Consider the following 20,239-nt stretch of genomic DNA (forward strand, 5'->3'; position numbering starts at 1 on the left):
TATATTAATTAAATTTTTATTAATTAAGATTTTATTTTAAAAATAATTTATTGTAATTATAATATTTATTAATATATTATTATTTTTATTATATGTAATTATTATTTTATATTATATTATTTATTGTATTTATTATTATATTATATAATTGTTAAATTTTTAATAAGGTTTTATTAAAAAATACTGCAATAAAATAAAAACAGAAATTAATTCATCTAATTTTAATAATAAATTTTTTTTCTGAACTATAATTCAAGTATTATTTCATTGTTCATAAGTTTCTGTTTTTTTTGTTATTGCAGTGTTTTATTTATAAAACTAAATTTAAATGAATTTAAATTTGCCGCTTTATTTTCTACTCAAAACTGCTAAAGTCAAGTGTACAATTATTTTTGTAGTTACTCAACGACTCGTATAGTGCTCTGCCTTCACTTTTACATTGCGTTTCACCTTCGTGCGGCAACCGGCATCTAAAGAGAAAACATTGTCCTCAATGTCGTAGAGATTAGAAAACAAAAATTATTAATTATTTAAGAGAGTCAAAAGTGTGTAAACGAATATTCATAGTGAAGAAGCAAAAATTGAACTATTCAAGGATTACTGGTGAGTCAGCAATATATATTTTCATTGAGTTGCACTTCCTGTAACAAACTTAATAATCAAGAATTATTATACCTATTATAGAATTTTATTTTTTATAATTTATTTTTTTTCGAATATTGTTAGAAGGTTATTGTATTTTTTAATAATTTTGATTTATTTTAATTATGAATTGGAGAAAAAAGTATTTAAGAGAAGTATATTTTACTAGATAAATGTAATAATTTTTACTTTACTGAATGCTAAATTTAAATTTTTAAAATGTTTATTAATGACATTTTTGAAGGTTAAGTAAAATGTAATGAAGGAATTTTTTTAGTATGGATTTTTATTTAAATACTTCTTTGTTTATTAGAATTGTAATATATTATTTATGTAATTATTAACATATTTCTTTAATAATATTTTTCTAGAATTATTTTTTTTAAATAAATTTGTATTGAATTTACAATTAATATTTTGCAATTTTTGTTCTATTTATTTGTCGATGATTAAAATTTTTATAATATTTAATAATTATTATATGTAAATTTTATTTTAAATTTTTATATTACTTAATTTTTATTTATCTAAATTAATTTTATGATTCTTTTTTGTTGCATTTGATTTTATAATATTTAATATTATTAATTTAAAATTTTAATATTTATTCATTTTTTTTTTAATTTTTTATATAAGATAAATTTAGTTTTATAATATATTATGATATTTCTTAATGTTTATTTTTCATTATTTTTAAAGGCCATAGTTTTTTTTTTTAATTCATAATTAAAACAAATCAAAATTATTATAAAATATAATAACCTTCTAACAATATTCAAGAAAAATAAATAAATTATAAAAATGAAATTCTGTAATATGATAATTCTTGCAAGAATTAATTATAATTAAAATGAATTAATTATAAGTATGCTTGTAAAGTTTGGGACAGGAGGGTGCAAGTCTTTTCATTGAATTAAACAAATGTAAATCTCCATTTGTTTTAACCGATTAATTGCATGAATTGTTTTTTTTTTATTTAATTATTGCTTCCTCATGGTGGAAGCATTGTAATACCGAAATTTTTTGAACTCGATTTTTTTATGTATCTTTATGTGCTTCGACCTCAGGAATCCAAAAATGACATTTTTAAAAAGTTTCGTTCCATGTAGGTGTGTCACGGTGCGCCAGAAGGAGGTTTAAATAAAAATGAATTGGCACTTAAAAATTCTTTTTGATTATGGTTCTAAGATAAATAAAAAACATTTCTCAATAGGTTTTAAAATCAGCTTATGTGCCCAATTTAAAACAAATTGAGTTTTAAATATTTAAAAATAGTATTTTATGAGGAACCAGAATTTATTTAATGTATACTTATATGCGTATAGATAATAGATGTTTTAGATTTGGGTTCATATAAATTTATTAACAATGAAGTTAGTTTCTTGTTTCGTTTTTATATTTATGCATTAAGAGTGTCGAACGGTATCTGAAATTCTTTGGCAAGAAGAAAGCTTTAATTATCGCTCTGAACGTGAAATAGTATTGATTTTAAAATACTTTTTTCTCGAAACACGAACACTTAACAAAATCAGCCAAAATCCTCATCTTATAAATTTCCTAAATCCAAAAGACTGTACGAATCCATAGAAAAACATGGTTGAAAAACAAAATGTAGAAAAGTAATCTAATAACAGCTGCGACTTTGTGCGCCCTGCATGCGGCTGCCATCTGACGGCGGCAGGAGGTAATGTACCTGTCATTATATTACTTTTCGTTTTCCAATCGAGTTTTTGTATGGATTCGTATAATAATCTTTAGGATTTAGGAAATTTATATAAGATAAGAATCTCTAGCTGCTTTTGTAAAAAGTGTCCGTCTTTCGAGAAGAAAGTATTTTAAAATCAATGTTTATCATTTTCACGTTTAGTGCCGTTTTTATAGAGCGATAATTAAAGGTCTCTTCTTGCCAAAAAATTTCAGAGATCAGTCGACTCTCTTAAATAAATTTTGTCACTCTTAAAATCGTTCTTTTAACATTATAATTTAATTTTTTAAAATCGGACACAAACACTACAGCAATATAATTATTTATATGTAAAATTGAAAATAAGTAATTATTTTATCATTTATTACACTGTTTATTAGATTAAATAAATTCTGATAAAGAATTATATTATTATAACTATAACTTTTTTTTGCATTTGAAAATTTTTTTTTAAAACGTCTTTTGCCAATACTTTAAAAAAATATATTGGCGCACCTATATAAATGTTTACCTTTAGTACAAAAAAAAAATTGCAATGTTGCAATGTTAACTAATTCTTTATTAACAATCTACTTATCCAAAATACTTCTTATAGGGCTCGTTGGATGCGGAATTACGTTAACTTTCAATTGCTAACTTCAGAATTACGGTAATTTTATTTGTTTGTTAAATATTTCATTTGTTATAAACATTAATTAATTAATTAATTAATTAATATCTCACTCTGAAAATTACATGTTTTGTAGGAAATTAGTCAAGCTTTTCATTGAGATAGTTAAAAAAAACAATTTTATCAAATACAATAATAATTGATTATTAAACTTTCACCAACAATGACAACATTTTAGAAAAGTATGGATTAAATTCAAGAAATTTTAATTTTTTGTTCAGACATTTCAGGAATTTTGCCTCATATATTTTTTCTCTTTTCATAAACATTCGTTGGTAAAAAAGGCATCTGTAAATTTGACTGATTCAATTTTCAAATTATACCTATAGGTGATACTGTATGTTCTGGATTAGAGATAATTATTGCATTATAACAATAGGATTATCAATTAATAAAAAACATATATCTAATAGAAATTTATATAAAACTTTATTTGTTTAAACAATTTTAATTTATTAAAAAAATTTCTTTCATTTATTCTCTTCATTATTTTAATTATATTTTCTGCTTTTTTCTAGTAATAAATAAATTTCCTCTTATCAAATTTAGGGTATTGAATAAAACAATTTTTTATCTACCATATATCTTTAATAAAAAAAAAACATTGCTACACAAAATTTATAATAATTTTTCTAAAAATCCACATATATAAGTATAGTGTATAGCTTATCATTGAAAATACGTCTTTTTTTGCAAAATGCTAAATTTGCATTAGCTATTGATTAATGTTTTTAAATATACATGTGTCACAGTTATTTTATATGACTAGGGGAAAAAATCTTCTCTTTTTGAAAATTAGTAAAAGTATTTCTATCTTCTTTTTTTTTATTACATTCTGACTAGATGACCATCATTTTGTTATAATTTATTAATAGTAATTAGGACACATTATCAGGAGGAGGTGACTTTCTTTGATTTTTTTCAACTGTAAAAGTTGCATTTTCTGTTGATTCTGTTGTTTTCTGAAAAAGAAGTAAAATTTATGATTCAACTTTTCAAAACATATATTTTTTACTTTACTATTCTCTATGACTTACGATTTGTGAATCCGAATCAATTTCTGTTTGCAATTTGAAAATTGGTAATACATCTGGTAGTGGTGGAGGTCCTGGAGGTGATCCATAAGTTTCATGAAGTTCTTCAAGTCTACTGCTGAGTGCTGATCCCCTTCGACTAGTTGCATTCATTTTCTTAACGAGCCAATCAGCTTGCTCTTCAAGACGCTTTAGACGAGCTGCACGAGCTGCTAAAATCTCATCTGGACTTCTATTTGATGAATTACTAAAGTTCTTATTGCTATTATTTGTTGAGGTAGTTAACAGTTGTTGAGAGGAACTTGCTTCACTACTTTCTTGCAATTTTTCATCAGTTACACTTGATTGCTTAGATGATTTCAGTGTAGTCAAAATTGTATTTGATTCAACAAGCGGATGTTCTTGAATATCTGATTCCAATTTAAATGTGGGTTCAATTTCCTTTAGATCATTTGAACTAGAATGTAACTCAGGAGAGCTAACATTATCTGTACCATTTTCACCAAAAAGGGTTTCACTTTCCAAATTAGAAGCATCAGAACAGCCTGCTGGAAATGGTCCAATTCCAAATACAGAATCATACTGTGCTGATGAATTAGTCTCTTGTTCTTCTTTTGGTGAATTTGAATCTAATCTATCCTCATCATCAGATGGGGAAAATTTTATAGAACATTTGTCATCTTTAAATTCGTATGAACATTGTGTAGTCCAGTCTTTGGCCATTCTCTTCAGGTTTTTCTTTTTACAAAACTTTGATAATTCAGATGATTCTGTAGATGGACCAGGTTCTGTATTGTTTGGCAACTCTGATAGTCTTTCATCAACATGGGTTGGATAATTTGTCTCGTCAATTTTTATTAGATTTCGAATTACGTTAGTTAATGCTCTGTCTAAGGGATCTAATAATTCTACTTCTGTTTCTAAAACCTCCTGAAATTGATTATTTACTGTTACTGTAGCTGTTTAATAGATAAAATAAATTATTAAATCGATGACTAATAATATTAACTCACATCAGCCATTGTGTCAGATTCATTTGTAATATTTGGTACTTCTTCCATTTTCTCTTCATCGGGTAATTGTTGTTCAGATGCGCAGGAAGAAATAGTTTTTGATTCGGAAATTTCTGTATCAGTTGGCTGTTCTGATTCTGTATCTGATACGGCTCTGGATTCTTCCTAGAATTTAAAAAAAAAACCCGGAGGGAATTATCAGAAAGTTTGAAAGAGAAATATTCTTCTTTGGATTAACAAATTCAATTTACCTTTCGATTTCTTCTTCGAGATCCAATAATTCTGACTCTTTTTTCCACATTTTCTTCATCCTCCATCTCTTCATCTGACTCATCATCGCGACCATCACTAAATCCACTTTCAGCACTGAAAAACAATCGAAAATTAAATCTGAAAATTTCTTTAACTGTTTTTAATATTATAATTTTTAAAATCACCTATTATTCAATGAATCAACATGTGCCAAAGCTTTTCGAGCCGCAAATTCTCTTCTTAAACTTCTCCATTCAATTTCAGTGTTCGTATTTTTTTGTCTAGCCGACTCCCATTTTTCTCTACAATATTCTAATTCTTGTTTTAATTCTTGAAGCATTTTACGTTTTTGCTGTAATTCGTATCTTAAAATTTTTTCATGTGTATGAAGTTGCTGATGTTGGGCTTGCATTCTTCCAACTATATTCCAAGTTTTTGTCAATTCATCAGACACGGTTGAAAGTCTTTTTTCCTAAAAATAATATATCCCTTTCTAATTTCTCCTATTCTAGCAAAAAAAAAAAAATTAATAATTAATTACTTTACCTGTTCAACTAACTTTCCTTCCAAATGTGTATTCAATTGCTTCATTCGATTCATCTCCTTCTCCAAATGTTTCTTCTCAAGAATTAATTCCTTTAGACGAATATAAGTTTTGCTTACAGAAATAACTAATTGTGGTCCAGTTGGTGTATCAACTGATTTATAACAAGTATCCGAAGCCGATGATAAAGCCACTGATGTTGCAGATGTTTCTGCTGCATGACAGCGCAATAACTCCAATAAAACACGCCACACCTAAATGAATTTTTAATAACAATAGAAATAACTAAATTTAAACTCAGATATATAGAATACTACCTTTGGTAAATTGTGAGCAATATTTTCTTGCTGGAGATCATCGTCTTCTTTTCTTTCATCGCTTTCAGAATCAGTATTTCTTTTTTCCTTCGAATTACCCTCAACTTGTTCGATTAAATCTAATAACAATTTTGGTAATGCTGCAGCCTCTGTACCACTATCTCGGGTCATATCACTGATTAGATCATGATTCTCCTATTAAAGAAAATTGTAATTAATTATTTTGAATCAATAACAAAGAAGATAGCCCTAAAAAGTCAATATCTTTGCAAAAAAAAAATTTTAATCATACAAATTGATCGAAAATAAAGAAGAGTTTACTTTTAATAATTGAGTCAATCGATCGAGATCCATATCAGCTGAAGAGGCACCGAGCAGCATTTGTGTAAAGAGATTATTAATAACCGACATTTGATTTTGTAAATCTCTACAATCTGCTTTAGCAAGACCTAATTGTGATTCGAGATTTAGTGTTTCTGCTTCCTGAACATCAAGCTAAAAAATTAATTTCAAACATATTTATTCAGATTAGTGTTACAAAAAAATATTCTATAAAAATTTATAAATCAAAATAACCTTCTCTTCAGTTTTTCTCAAATCATCTTCAAGAATTTCATTATTGTCTTTTAAACTTCTCACTTCTCTTTTAACGTCAGTTAAATTCCTAATTGCAGAATCTTTCCATTCCATTAAAACTTTAGAACGTTCCTCATAGAGACGTCGTAAATTATGAAGATCACCAAGTTGACGATTATTTTCCATTCTTATTTCATCATCACAGTTGAGAAATGTCCGATCACCAAGTTGAACTAAAATTTGTGATAAACGATCCTTCAATAAACTCACTTGTCGTTCTCTTGATCTTAATGTTTCGCGCATATCGTCAGCTAATTTTTTTAATGATAAAATACGATTCTTATGAATCTCAGGTACATTATCGAGTTGATAAAATAGATCATCAGCTTTTTCTAATTGAAAACGTATGTTGTTCATCACCTCCTCAGAAATCTGTAAACATTATTTTAAATAAGTTAAATTAATTATTAATTACAATTTAAGTGACGAACCTTTAAAAGATCAGTCAATCGCACAGCCTCAACATTTTCTTTCTTCTCATCCTTTGCATCGTCTTTCGTTTTCATTTCACTGTCTTTTTCCGAAATATCTGAACATCGATTACAAATTTGTGTTTTAATTTCATTCTCAACTTCAGACGATGAAGGTAGATTTTGTGCAGCTTTCAAAATTTCTAAAATTTTTGATGTTTCTGAATGTGCCACTTTTTCAGCGTCCAATTCTTTTCGTAGACGATCCATTTCTGCTGAAACTGCCGCAATTGCACGTTGTCGTGCTTCACGTTTTAAAATTAATTCCTTTTTAAATTCTTCGCCAACCACTGCTGCATTTATTGTTGAATCTTCCATTCTCGAAGTGCCTTTAAAAGATAACGGTATTTCAAAAAAAGGGAGAATATTTAAGGCATAATTATTTATAAAAAAAAGTAAAAATAATACCAGGATTTGATGGTTCCTTATCAGCTTGAATAATTTGTTTCAGTTTCTGTATCTCCTTTTTAGCATCTTCAAGTGCAATGAGATATTTATTTTTATCAGATGCTTCTTCTTGTAATTTTGTTCGTAACACATTATTTGCATCGAATTCTTCCTTTCTGATTCTGTCTTTCTCTTGTAGATCCTTTTCCAAATTCGAGATCCTTGATTCATTAGCAGCCTTTTCATATTGGAATGTCTCGAGTTCTTTAAGCAGCCTTACAATTTCTCTTTTCGAAAAGTCAAGTTTGCCTGAAAGATTACTCAATTCGTCTGTTCGTTCGACGAGGCTCTCTTCAGTTCGTTTGTATTCGTTCCTTGTTATCTGAAATAAAAATTTCATTATTGAAACATTAAAAAAAAGTAGTCAAGACTAAAATTACAAAAAAAAAATTATTTCAGATTAAAAAAAATACCTCATTATCGTCTTTTAATTTTTCTATCATCCGTTGCTGACTTTCCAAATCCATTTTCAGTCTTGCATTTACAATTTGAGACCTTGCGGGATCAATGTCTTGAGATTCAGAAAAATTCTCATTTCCAAAATTCGAAATACCCACATCAACTTTTTGGCATCGTTCATTTTTTTTAGCTGGTCGTTTTCTTGTTCCTAATTTACCAACATCATCATTTATCTCCGTTTCATTGACAGCAATATTATTAATACTTTCACATGAACTATCTTTAGCAATATAATCATTTTTCTTAAATTTCCATGCCATTTTTGATGAAATTGTCTTTTTCCCTGGATTACGATTGTGTCGTGAAATTTTTTTAAATTCACGACTTTTATAATAATCATTTGCATGATATAATTCTTGATTTGTTTTTGACGTTAATTCACGATCATCATAATCGTAAACATTTTCATGTAATTCATCATCATTTGAATCAAATGTTGAATGTTGTGCAGCCACTGCATTATCAAGATGATCACGTAAATCATTGTCTAAATTTCTTTGAATTTTTTGTTGTTGTTGTTGTTGTTGTTGTTGTTGATTATTATGATTATTGGAAATCAGTCTTTCATTTGTTGCTGTTTCTATGCTAAATGATTTATAATTAACACCTTTTGTTTGAGTGAAGTCGGTGTTTCTTTTAACTTCACGTTCTCTTTTTAGCTCATCATAAATTGCCTCCAAATGCATTAGAGTAACATTTTGTGCTGAAGCTAATTGTTGAGTAGCTGCTGCTAGATGTGAAACTGTTCGTGTCAATTCCATTCGTTCCTGTTGCATGTCTACTGTCATTCTTCCGTTTGATGGCCAGCCGACAATTTCTGGGGCGTAGGTTAGCTGAAATTAACAAAAAAAAAAAAATTATTTTTCTTAATTAGATTACGTGACTTTTTGTTTGAGAGAATTTTAATTTTAAAAAATTCTCGTTAAATCGAATTTACCAAATTTTAATTTGTTCGAATTTTTATTTGTCCGAAATTACAAATGTCCGAATAGACAATCGACAGAAAGGATTTCGGCGCTATTTTTAAAATTGACGAATTAGAAATTATCAAGAAAATTGTGATTGGTCAATTTTAAAAAATTGAGCGGAAATCTTTCTGGCGATTGTTTATTCGGCTATTGGTAATTTCGGACAAATGAAAATTCGGCGTCTTAAAAAATGTATTAATTAAAAATTCGTAAAACCAAAATTCTGTGAATTGAATTTTTTATCATTTAAAAATTTTAATCAAATAAAATTCGATTGAATGAGAATTTTTTAAAATTAAAATTCAATTGTATTAAAATTCTCTTAAATAAAAAGTCATGTTAATTAAATGACTGTAAAATAAAAATTCTGACAAGTAAAAATTCAGTAGCTAAAAACTCTGTTATGTAAAAATTTGTTTAAAGAAAAATCTGTCCAATTTTAATTCGAAAATTTCTTGACTTTAGAAGACACTTTAGCGTTGTTACTATTATATTTCCTTTGTCCCAAATATAAAAAATGAATTAATCAGTTATAAATGTACCTTTTCTTTAAAAAATAGTCTAAAATTAGAAACAAATTGAGAATATTTTTTTAGTTAACTTTTCTACTTACTTGAGAAATTATATTAATGTGAGCAATTTTTTTTTTCTAAACTTTGTCTCTATTGAATTTTATTAACTTTAATTTAAATAAAAATTTTCTTTTTTAAAATATAAAATTTCAAAAAAAAAAGTATAAAATGTAAAAAAAAATGATTAAAATTCACAATTTTACGTTTATATAACACTTTTGTACCAAACTCATTGGCAAACGTTTGAATACTGAGGAAAATTTTCCTCCGCGTTCGTCGAAACTTTTCGAGAAGATTGTCGTCGTCACGTGAATGTGATTCAGACGCGCCATCAGCCATGGACCTCTTTTTGTTGAAAAACTTTGAAGCTAGTGAAGTTTGTAGATTAATCGCATTTATTATTCAAAGTAAAAAAAAAAGAGTTTTTGAACTTTTGCCAATTTTCTCAAGCAAAATTATTATTTTACTGTCTATTACGCATTAATTTTCGATCTATTTTCAATTTTCTTTATTTTTTTTATAGATTTTTCTTTGTTTTCGTATATTAGTAAAAAAAAAAAAAAAAAATTAGCCTTTTACTTACTTACCATTGAATCTTGTCGTGAGTGAGTATTTGATGGAGTTGGTGATAAAGATTCATGTTGCCAACATCCCTTTCGTCTTAGAGTTGTATAAGGACTTGGTCCCTAATTGAAAAATTACTAATATTGATTTATTAATATTAATAATTGAATTTATTTTTTTATTTAATAATTTATATTTAATAATTTAAATAATAATATTTATAATAATCATATTATAATTTTCATTTTTAAAATTTATATTTTTCATTTCAATATCATTTTTGGAAATCTTCTTTTTGGCACAATATTTAATTTCTTTGTCTGGGCCAAAAAATCATCTGACGACTTTAATACAAAACACACACACACATTTGTACACGTGGCATCCACGTGTATAGTTTTACTTTAAAAAGAAAAGAAAAAAAATAAAAAAAAAAAAATTAAAAAGATTTTTTTAGAATTCGATTAGTGGTTTTCTATTTTAAAACTATTATGTCATACACAATATTTAGTCGTTTTTCGATAACTTATGTGAAACATTATTTTCTTAAAAAATAGAGTAGGTTTTAGAAATAAATTTTTTTGTTTAAAAAAACATTTTATTATAACATTTTATTATATAAATAATAATGATAATAATAAAATAATAATAAAAATAGTATTAAAAATAAAAAAAAAGTAATAATAATAATAATAATAATAATAATAATAAAAATATAATACCTGAGACAAAGGCCCGTCGAATGTGCTGGTACAAGTTTTATTGGTAGCATCTTCCGTTGCATCTTCAATTTCGTGTGTATTAGTGGAAGTTTCTGAAGATGGTGATCTTACATTGCTAAGAAATGGTGGTGCCGGTAGCGGTGGTGGTTCAACGCTCCAGGTACGATGCTGATTTATCGGCAAGCTACTATTTCCAGTGCCCATATTTTTAAATTAAAAAAAAAAAAATATTGCAAAATTTCTCTTTTCCACTGTTTTCAGAAGAATTTTTTTATTTCTTTACACATACAAAATTAATTTTAACGAGAATCTGAAAACAAACAACAAAAAAATTTGCAAAAAATATTATTTATGATCTTTTTTTTGTTTTTGCAAAAAAAATTAAATAATGTTTTTTTCATTTTGTAACATTCTGTTTATAAACACGTGTAATTAAATTTAAAAAAAATTAAGATTTTAACAATTATTTAAATTTAAATAAATTATTATTATTAATTAATTAAAAAGATGATATCGATCACTCCGAGTCAAAACATATTATTATTATTGTTGTTATTATTTTTATTATTATTATTATTATTATTATTATTATTATTATAATTATTATTATTATTATTAATAAAATAATAATAGTAAACGTGGTTGGCAGTTGTTAGTAATTCGGTTGGCAACACTGTGAAGGACGTTCATTCTCGTGAGAAAACGTGGTCATTTGTGTTTAGGTTCTTATATATTTTATATGTAATTATATAATTTCTATAAAAATTATAAAATATTTTATTAAGTCTTATAAAAGTGCCATGGATTTGCGGCAGTTATTAATCTCATGGGAATTCGAAGAATAATATGTAGATTGTTTTGAATGTAAGTAACAATTTAATCAATAAACCTAACCTACAAAAATTTATTTATTATTATTCGCATCATACCAAAAAAATGTTTAATATATAAAATTTATATCATACTTGGTACAACAAGAAAGTTATATTAATCTTACAATAAACATATTTTTTTTTAATGTTAATAATAATAAATAAATAATTGCGGTTGTAAATATTTTATTTATCGAATAACCTTTTTTTTTATTAGTAAGTTTACCTAAATTTTATTAGTAAAATTAACAAACTAAATGTTATCTGTTACAATATTTATTAGTTGTTAAATAAAAACAACAACAATAATTTGTTTAAAGAATTATTGCTACAATATTTTTTATATTATTATTATTTACACGCGGTTATTTTGAGAATAGAAAATTTACAAAATTAAAAATAACTTTAAATCTTTTGATACATTTCTAAAAAATTAATAAATAATAACAATAATTTATTTAACCGTGTTCATAAGGTTTTTTTTTTCAATTCATTTTTCCTATAATTTTATATTTCTAATAAACATTTTTTTTAATATTTATTTTTTCCTAAAAATATTTTTCTATTTACTTTTTTTTTCTAATTATTTTTTTCTTAAAATACCTATACATTTTTACAAATAATATAATTTTTCCGTAGATAATTTATAACGACATCTGTTTTTCAATTGATTTTCATTTATTTTATTTCTAAAAATCATTAAAAATGCTTTGAAACTTGTTACTTGTGGAGTTTTCTGGGACGCTGATTACGAATACGATGTTAATTTTTCAAAATTTAAAATGGCGGACGAAAAAAATAAAAAACTATTGAATTTGCTTGAAACATATTATTTAACTATTTTGTTGGTATAGCTGATTACGAATCCGTTATTAGTTTCTCAAAATTCAATATGGCGGATCCAATATAGTGAAAATTTTTTTTTTTAACTGATACGCCAGTTTGAATTTTGAAAAACTGACAACTGATTTGTAAACAGCGATCCAGAAACTGCCTGAGAAACGATTTTTAAATTTTCGACCACCATATTGGATCCGCCATTTTGAATTTTGAAAAACGGAACTCAGATTCGTAATCAGTGATCTTAAAAACTGTGCGAATTGTTTTTTCTGAAATATTCAGTTTTTCTTGGGTGTAAAAAAGGTTAAAAAATTATTAACGGCTATAATAGGATTTTTTTTTGCGATATTTTAAAAAATAATTAAAATAATTTATTTAATAAATAAAGCATAGAACTTTATTGTTTGAATATTTTTTTTTTAAATATTGTTTTCAGATAAAAAAAAATTCCAGTATTTTTTAAAATAATTAAATTTCAATTTTATACATATTATATCAAAGAGTAAAATAATTTTTTTTTATAAGTGAAACTGGCAATGGTTTAATAAATTTGAAATTAGCAATTGATGTTACCGAACAAAGAATCGTGACCGCGAGGAGAAACGTGGGACGTTCTTAAAAGACCTAGAACAGAACGTACATGAATGTCTGAAAATAGACTAATGCTCGATTCGAAATACACGGTTTGGTGTATTTATGCCAATGCGCCAGAAATAAAAAAAGCAACATCACTGCAGCACAGGGGTTGTTGCTTGGTGAAAAAAAAAAAAATCCCCACGTATATATATATAAATATATGAATGACTTTGACTGCGGGAAAGTTTTTCTTTATTTCTATATAAAACACTATGTGATCTTGACACTTCAAAGAAACTTGAAATCCAAAATTATAATAATTTTAATTTCATCTTTTAATGCAAAATTTATCACAATTTATTAGTAACAATTAATTGTAACAAAAATAATATTTATAATAATTTTGAAAAATTCTACTTTAAAAAAAAATTTCTACGAAATATGTATATATTTGCAACAAAAATTAATAAGAAAAAAAATTTTTTTTTCATAAAAAGTATTTTTGTATTTTAAATATTTTTGTAAAAAAAATTGACTATTTGTTTATTATTCGCAGTTTATTCTTATTTATTATTATATGTAGGTACTTTTGTTTTTATATTTTCTTTTATTTTTTTAATTAATTATTATTTTCTTTAAAAAATAGATTTTTTTAAAAATAAAATCTCATTAATTTATAAAAAATGATACCACAAATTTACTTTATCTCCCCATTAATTAAAACTATTTTTAAGTTATTATTCTGTCAATAACCTTTATTAGTGATAATTTTCAATTCTACTATTTCATTTTTTATTGTTAATTAAATATTTATTTATTACTATAAAATTATATATAAAATTTATAATATAAATATACGGTCATTAATATTATTAATTATTAATAAATAATATTTATTAAATATAATAAATAATATTTGTTAATATAATAAATAAATTAATAAGAAACGAAAATTGTTAATTGTTACAAATTTTAATATCAAAAAACAAATTAAATTTTTTTTTTATTATAAATTAATTTAATTTCATCTTAAAGTTTGACGTAACCTTTGCTTCCCGGTACTTCCAAAACATGTCAAGGTATCGCGTAGAGTAACAATATATTTTCTATAGACAATATTAAAATTTGCTAATAAAATTTTTTTTCTCACCTATATAATAATTGTAAATTTTTTTTGGCATTTATTTTCACATATGGACAGTTTGAAAACAAAGAAATACATTTTTGATATTATACATATATATATATGTCAAATATCAAGAGGAATTTTTATTATTTTTTTGAAAGAAAATTAAGATAGGAAAAATTTTTTTTTATTTTGCTCTAAAATGAAAAAGGGATTTGAAAAAAAAAGTTATTGTGTCAAATAATGAGAACAATCACTCACTTTAATTTTATTCAACATCAGCTATACGATCATCGAAAGAGAGCTTCACTCGCGTACACAGCGCTTAAGCGCGCAGGCATAAACTGAGTTAAACTGGCTTTTAGCCAAGTTTCCCCGTTTTCCATTTCGTGCCGTTCCGTTTCTCATCTCAATACACATCGGTACATTATATGTTCTAAGCCAATGCTAAATATAAAACTTCCTTCGGAAGCCACCCCTCCCTCCCCCCACTGCATCCTTCTCTTTTCTCGATGAATCTACGTTCATGAACATAAGCGGGAAAATCAATCGAAATTTAATAATTTTTTTTTGCAAATTTTCTATAAATATACACATCTTAGTGTATAGATGTGTTAAATTTCTTTAAAAATATAATTTTTTATGAAAAAATATTACAAAATTTCAAAAAAAAAAAATTTCTTAAGCCATAATCGGGTAATTCAATTGAAATTGAAAAAATTTTTTTTTTTTGCAAATTTTCTAAATATACACATCTTAGTGAATAAAAATTTAAAAATAAAAATGACAAAGTTGATAGTTGATTTAATATCAGTCAACTGTTAATTTGACATTAAATTCGTAATCACCGACACCGAAAAAATTTAAGGCAATAGAAAAGTAAAGTCTATAACAGTGAACACGTGCAATATGTCTTCAAGCACACTACGTTCATAAAGTATTTTTAGTCAGTATTTTAAACAATTCGCGGAAAGCATTGGCGCTCGCATCGATTTTGTCTTTACTTCTTCAATCGATGCAGTAAATTTGACTGTATTATTAATTTGTATTGAGTAATTTTTTTTATCGAATTTAATAATTTCCTTTTCGTGTATCAGCAATTTTGATTTTGGAAATTCTATTACAATGTCCGACACGATTTTTGACCCACAAAAAAATTCAATATTTTCGGAAACTAAGAACCAAAAAAAAAAAAAAAAAAACCGCGTTTGGCCGTTTTCCTAGATCAAGTCGTTTGTAGTTTTTAGGGGTAAAAACAACCCTTAAATGAAAAGTGGCAAGATATCTTTTAAAAATTATTGATATTTAATAAAACTTAGTAGGGTCAGCCGGGGTATATCCAAACGCTAATTATTTCAGCTTAATTAAAATTTTAAAAAATAAGTTAGACATGAGAATTTTTACCTCAGATCCTCTTCAAGAAATTTTAAGTATTATCCCATTTTTCGTTTGTTAATTAGCAACAGCATAAACAAAGATAACGAGTATTGCAACAAAGATTGAAAATCAAAGATGACACTCTTTCAGTATTTTGTCTCGTATTTGAAGAAAAAGAAGCTAAAAATTCATTTTGTTATTTATTACACAGGCACACAAAAAAAAGTCAGCTCCCAAAAAACACAACGCCATATTCCTATGTTTTTGGGGTCGCTGAAACCGAATATGACCATGAAAAATTTTTTTGCAGACCCATTTTCCCGCAAACACCCCCTTGCACCTACTCAGGGGGGTTGGAGTTTCAAATTAAAAAAAAAATCGAGTAGGGTGTCTATTCCAATGTTTTTTGGGTCACTTAATCCGAAAAACATTACTAAAAACAAATCCTTCCTTCCCTTAACCCCGTACAACCCTCTGGGAGGGGGTTAAAATTTTAAATTTCACAAAAAGTCAAGTTTGGTGTCTAATCCTATGTTTTTTGCGGCGCTGAAACCGAAAAACGCCACCAAAAACAAGTCCCTTCCTCCCTTAACCCCCTACAACCCCTTGAGAAGGGGTTGGAATTTCATTTTCACGGCGCTAAGTGTAGAAAAATAAATTTCCATAAGACATTGTAGGCGCGTATTTGTGTAATCATAGGTAACTTTCTAGAAAACTTTATTTTTGATGGTGTTTTTTGATTTCAGCGACCAAAAAAACATAGGAATAGATACTGTACTCGACTTTTTGTAAAAATTGAAATTCCAACCCCTTCTTAGGGGGTTGTAGGGGGTTAAGGGAGAAAAGGACTTGTTTTTGGTGGCGTTTTTCAGTTTCAGCGCCCCAAAAAACGTAGGATTAGACACCAAACTTGACTTTTTGTGAAATTTAAAATTTTAACCCCCTCCCAGAGGGTTGTACGGGGTTAAGGGAAGGAAGGATTTGTTTATAGTGGTGTTTTTCGGATTAAGCGACCCAAAAAAAATTGGAATAGACACCTTACTCGATTTTTTTTTAATTTGAAACTCCACCCCCGTGAGTCGGTGCAAGGGGGTGTTTGCGGAAGAATGGGTCGTTAAAAAAATTTTTCATGGTCATATTCGGTTTCAGCGACCCCAAAAACATAGGAGTATGGGGTTGTGTTTTTTGGGACCTGACTTTTTTTTTGTGTGCCTGTGTAATTGTTTGTTATGAATACTAGAACAGAAACTATTTTGGATTTTTGCCTTCTGTAAAATTTTATTAATAATATCAGACCGTTTGTATTTACCCCTGAAAATTGGAAAACCGGGGTAAATTCGAACGGTATTTTCAATAATTTTTTCTTATATCAGAACCACACAAAATTGTTTTTATTTGATTACACTATTATTTTAACATTATAAAAAAACATAGAAAAAAGTTTTTCTTTCTATATGTATCCTCGTTAGTAATTAATAAGCAGAAAGAACCCCGCACCGGATACATGGGAAATGGGGGTCCGGTGAATTTTTCTGTGCTTTTGATATTTTTTAGTTTAGGTCATTCTGAACAAAAAAGTCAAGTGACAAAAAGTCAAAAAATGGACGGTTTTTAAGATATATGCAATTAAAGTGGGAATGGGACCTCAGTAACGCTCACGGCATACTCAACTATCTTTCCCTGTAATATTGAGATTATTGTAATAAATGAGTTTACAATAGACTTTATATGTAATGTAATATAATATAATATAATATAATATAATATAATATAATATAATATAATATAATATAATATAATATAGTATAATGTAATGTAACATAATATAATATAATATAATATAATATAATATCTGGTATATTAAGGCTAGTAGTTTACCTGGTAGAATAATAAACAATAACAAGAACCCCCACAGTATATTATTATATTATATTATATTATATTATATTATATTATATTATATTATATTATATTATATTATATTATATTATATTATATTATATTATATTATATTATATTATATTATATTATATTATATTATATTATATTATATTATATTATATTATATTATATTATATTATATATAAAGTCCATTGTAAACTCTTTTATTACATTAATCTGAATATTACAGGGAAAGATAGTTGAGTATGCCGTGAGCGTTACTGAGGTCCCATTCCCACTTTAATTGCATATATCTTAAAAACCGTCCATTTTTTGACTTTTTGTCACTTGACTTTTTTGTTCAGAATGACCTAAACTAAAAAATATCAAAAGCACAGAAAAATTCACCGGACCCCCATTTCCCATGTATCCGGTGCGGGGTTCTTTAATCTCTGTTCTCTCGAAGGAGTGTTCCACTTGTTTTGCCAAATGGTTTGTTGAAAAAAGTTTTTCAGGATCTTAATAAAATTTGGTATTCTAGGGTTTTTGGGGTCGCTGATTAACAATTTGAAGTCAGTTTTTCAAAATTCAAAATGGCGGATCCAATATGGCGGATGGGAATTAAAAACTTCATTGGATTCGCTCGAAAATATTATTACTCGGGGGATTTCAGGGTCGCTGATTACGAATTTGGAGTTAGCAAATTTGATCATTTTTAAAAATAAGTTTTAGGAAAGTCCGACATTTTGAATTTAAAAAATTTTAATTTTAATTGTGTAATGCATTTTAATTTTTAACCTGTTTGATTTTTGTATTTATATATGATGCATTATTACATAATAGGTTTTTTATCGTATTTTTTTTTTTGAGTTTTGATATAAGTTTAACAATTGCAATACTTTAAATTTATTTTCCCTAAGATTTTTCTGAAATACAGTGGCGTTCGTATTTACTCCGGTATTTTAGGAAAGTTGCATAAAGTATCGAGATAAATACGAACGCTAAGTTTCCTGCGATTGTAATGTATCAAAAATTTTTGCTACCCCATAAAATTGTTCTATGAAAGTAAAGTAACAACTTCATGCACCAGAATACCGGAAGTATTATCTTTTAAAAGAAAAAACTTATGTTATTGTTGAAACTTACTAAAAGCGTTCGGATTTACCCCGGCTGACCCTATCTGGGGGTTTTCGGGATCGCTGATTTTCGTCAGATTTTCAAAATTCAAAATGGCGATCAAATTTTTAAAAAGTTATTAATTTTTTTATTTCATATCCGCCATTTTGAATTTTGAAAATTTAATATCAGATTCGACATCAGCGACCTCCAAAACCTCTTGATATTAAATTTTATAAAAAATTAATAACTTGAACGTGTTCAGAACAGATTTTTACGATTTGTATAGCGCGCCAATAGAGATGGTAAATACAAATTTGAATTTTCTCTCTCTTACTCCTGCACGTTACCATGACAACTCCTGCAGGCAGGCAGGCAGCCAAAAAGGTGTGAGTGCGCCCTTAGTAACATCACAAATTGTAATAACTAATCTTTCGCTTTATTCTCAAAAAAATATCTTTTATAGATACAGTAAATTTAAATTAATATTTAAGGGGGCACTCGTAGTTGTAGCGCCAAAAATAGACATTATTCATGAATTTTTTTCTCGTAAATCATGAAATGTTTTAAAAATATCGATTTATTATCTACGAGGGGGAATTTACTCAGGTAGTCAAGTGTACACTTTTTCTGTAATACTTGTGTAATATCGTGTAATAATTCGTTATTACGGTGCTGTAATAATATGAGGTGCATTACCGGTAGTCAAGTGTATACGTTTTTAACTAGTAAATTCCCCCTCGATTATCTAAAAATACATAATTTAAACTTGAATTTTAAAAAAAAAAGTTAAAAATATTAAATAGTTCCAAAGTTGTGTTCTCTTGAAGTGACGTCCTTCTGAAAAACATGATTTGCGGTGACCAACATTATGATAATCTGCTTCGTCTGAAATCAAAAATTAAAACGGATTTACATTTATTGAAAGATTATATGGTATTTAATCGAAGGATTTAAAAAGAAAAAAATATTTGACAAAATGTCGACCTGTCAAAGTTAAAGGTTCGATTTTCGTCAAAAAAGCGGTTATTTTTTAGATGTAAAAAGAAAAGTTTTGCATAAAAAAATCAATCCTTCGATTAAAGACTAGATTATTATGTATTGAAAAAGTATGTTAAATTTCAGGACAATCGGTTCAGTAGTTATCAAGTAAAATACTTGTATTAATCTAGTACAAAAACTATATATACAAAAAGTTCATTACTGAATTCTAAATAATATCGTACTGAATTAATTATCATTAGTTATTTCATTGTTAATAATACTATTATTTGTTGAATTTGTAGTTATTTCCTAAAGAAGAGGAGGTTTTCTACATTTTCGATGCGTATACCAGCAGTAAAGACGTCCGCCAATGGTATTACAATGGTCAATCTTGAAAACAATTCTATAAAGACATAGGAAAGAAATTCAGGTAGGTTTTGACTTTTTCGAAA

General features: G+C 26.6%; 2 protein-coding genes across 14 annotated transcripts in view; one reads left to right on the forward strand and one right to left on the reverse strand.

Annotated features, from left to right (window-relative positions):
- The window catches only part of LOC127290462 (PI-PLC X domain-containing protein 3-like), a 44,367-nt gene that overhangs the window by 15,898 nt on the left and 8,230 nt on the right, over positions 1–20,239 (forward strand). For 6 of the 12 annotated variants that reach the window (XR_007844359.1, XR_007844355.1, XR_007844358.1 and 3 more), the window contains exons 3-4: positions 399–603; positions 20,090–20,217. Coding sequence is in view for 1 of the 12 variants with exons in the window: in XM_051319036.1 (XP_051174993.1) it covers positions 20,090–20,100 (11 nt within the window). In the remaining 11 variants the exon portion in view is untranslated. Of the gene's footprint in view, positions 1–398; positions 604–2,942; positions 2,997–8,848; positions 8,962–11,046; positions 11,176–11,672; positions 11,880–20,089; positions 20,218–20,239 lie in introns of those variants that run through there. The other 6 variants (XR_007844356.1, XR_007844360.1, XR_007844365.1 and 3 more) reach the window with 6 other exon arrangements.
- LOC127290459 (myosin heavy chain, cardiac muscle isoform) lies at positions 3,584–14,843 on the reverse strand. Of its 2 annotated transcripts, XM_051319027.1 has the most exons (15): positions 14,691–14,843; positions 11,016–11,325; positions 10,317–10,415; positions 8,144–9,022; positions 7,692–8,052; positions 7,245–7,612; positions 6,754–7,185; positions 6,499–6,672; positions 6,178–6,372; positions 5,863–6,114; positions 5,502–5,788; positions 5,316–5,430; positions 5,065–5,229; positions 4,055–4,981; positions 3,584–3,979 (listed from the first exon to the last, which is right to left on the reverse strand). In XM_051319027.1, exons 2-15 carry the CDS (start codon positions 11,217–11,219, stop codon positions 3,896–3,898), a joined length of 4,542 nt encoding a protein of 1,513 aa, XP_051174984.1. In that variant the 5' UTR covers positions 11,220–11,325; positions 14,691–14,843; the 3' UTR covers positions 3,584–3,895. The 2 variants fall into 2 exon arrangements, with proteins under 2 accessions (XP_051174984.1, XP_051174985.1); XM_051319028.1 differs by lacking the exons at positions 10,317–10,415; positions 11,016–11,325; positions 14,691–14,843 and adding an exon at positions 9,771–10,057.

Source organism: Leptopilina boulardi, unplaced genomic scaffold (assembly GCF_019393585.1).
Source record: "Leptopilina boulardi isolate dan_hultmark-lab unplaced genomic scaffold, ZJU_Lbou_2.1 LbouV2_69, whole genome shotgun sequence".
In the NCBI taxonomy this organism is placed as follows: Eukaryota; Metazoa; Arthropoda; class Insecta; order Hymenoptera; family Figitidae; genus Leptopilina; species Leptopilina boulardi.

Coding starts and splice junctions, on each gene's coding strand:
- LOC127290459 (XM_051319027.1), bottom strand. CDS start 11,219: ATGGGCACTGGAAATAGTAGCTTGCCGATAAATCAGCATCGTACCTGG. Junction 5,789..5,862: donor AAGGAAAGTTAGTTGAACAG/GTAAAGTAATTA, acceptor TATTATTTTTAG/GAAAAAAGACTTTCAACCGT. Junction 4,982..5,064: donor AATCTGACACAATGGCTGAT/GTGAGTTAATAT, acceptor AATCAATTTCAG/GAGGTTTTAGAAACAGAAGT.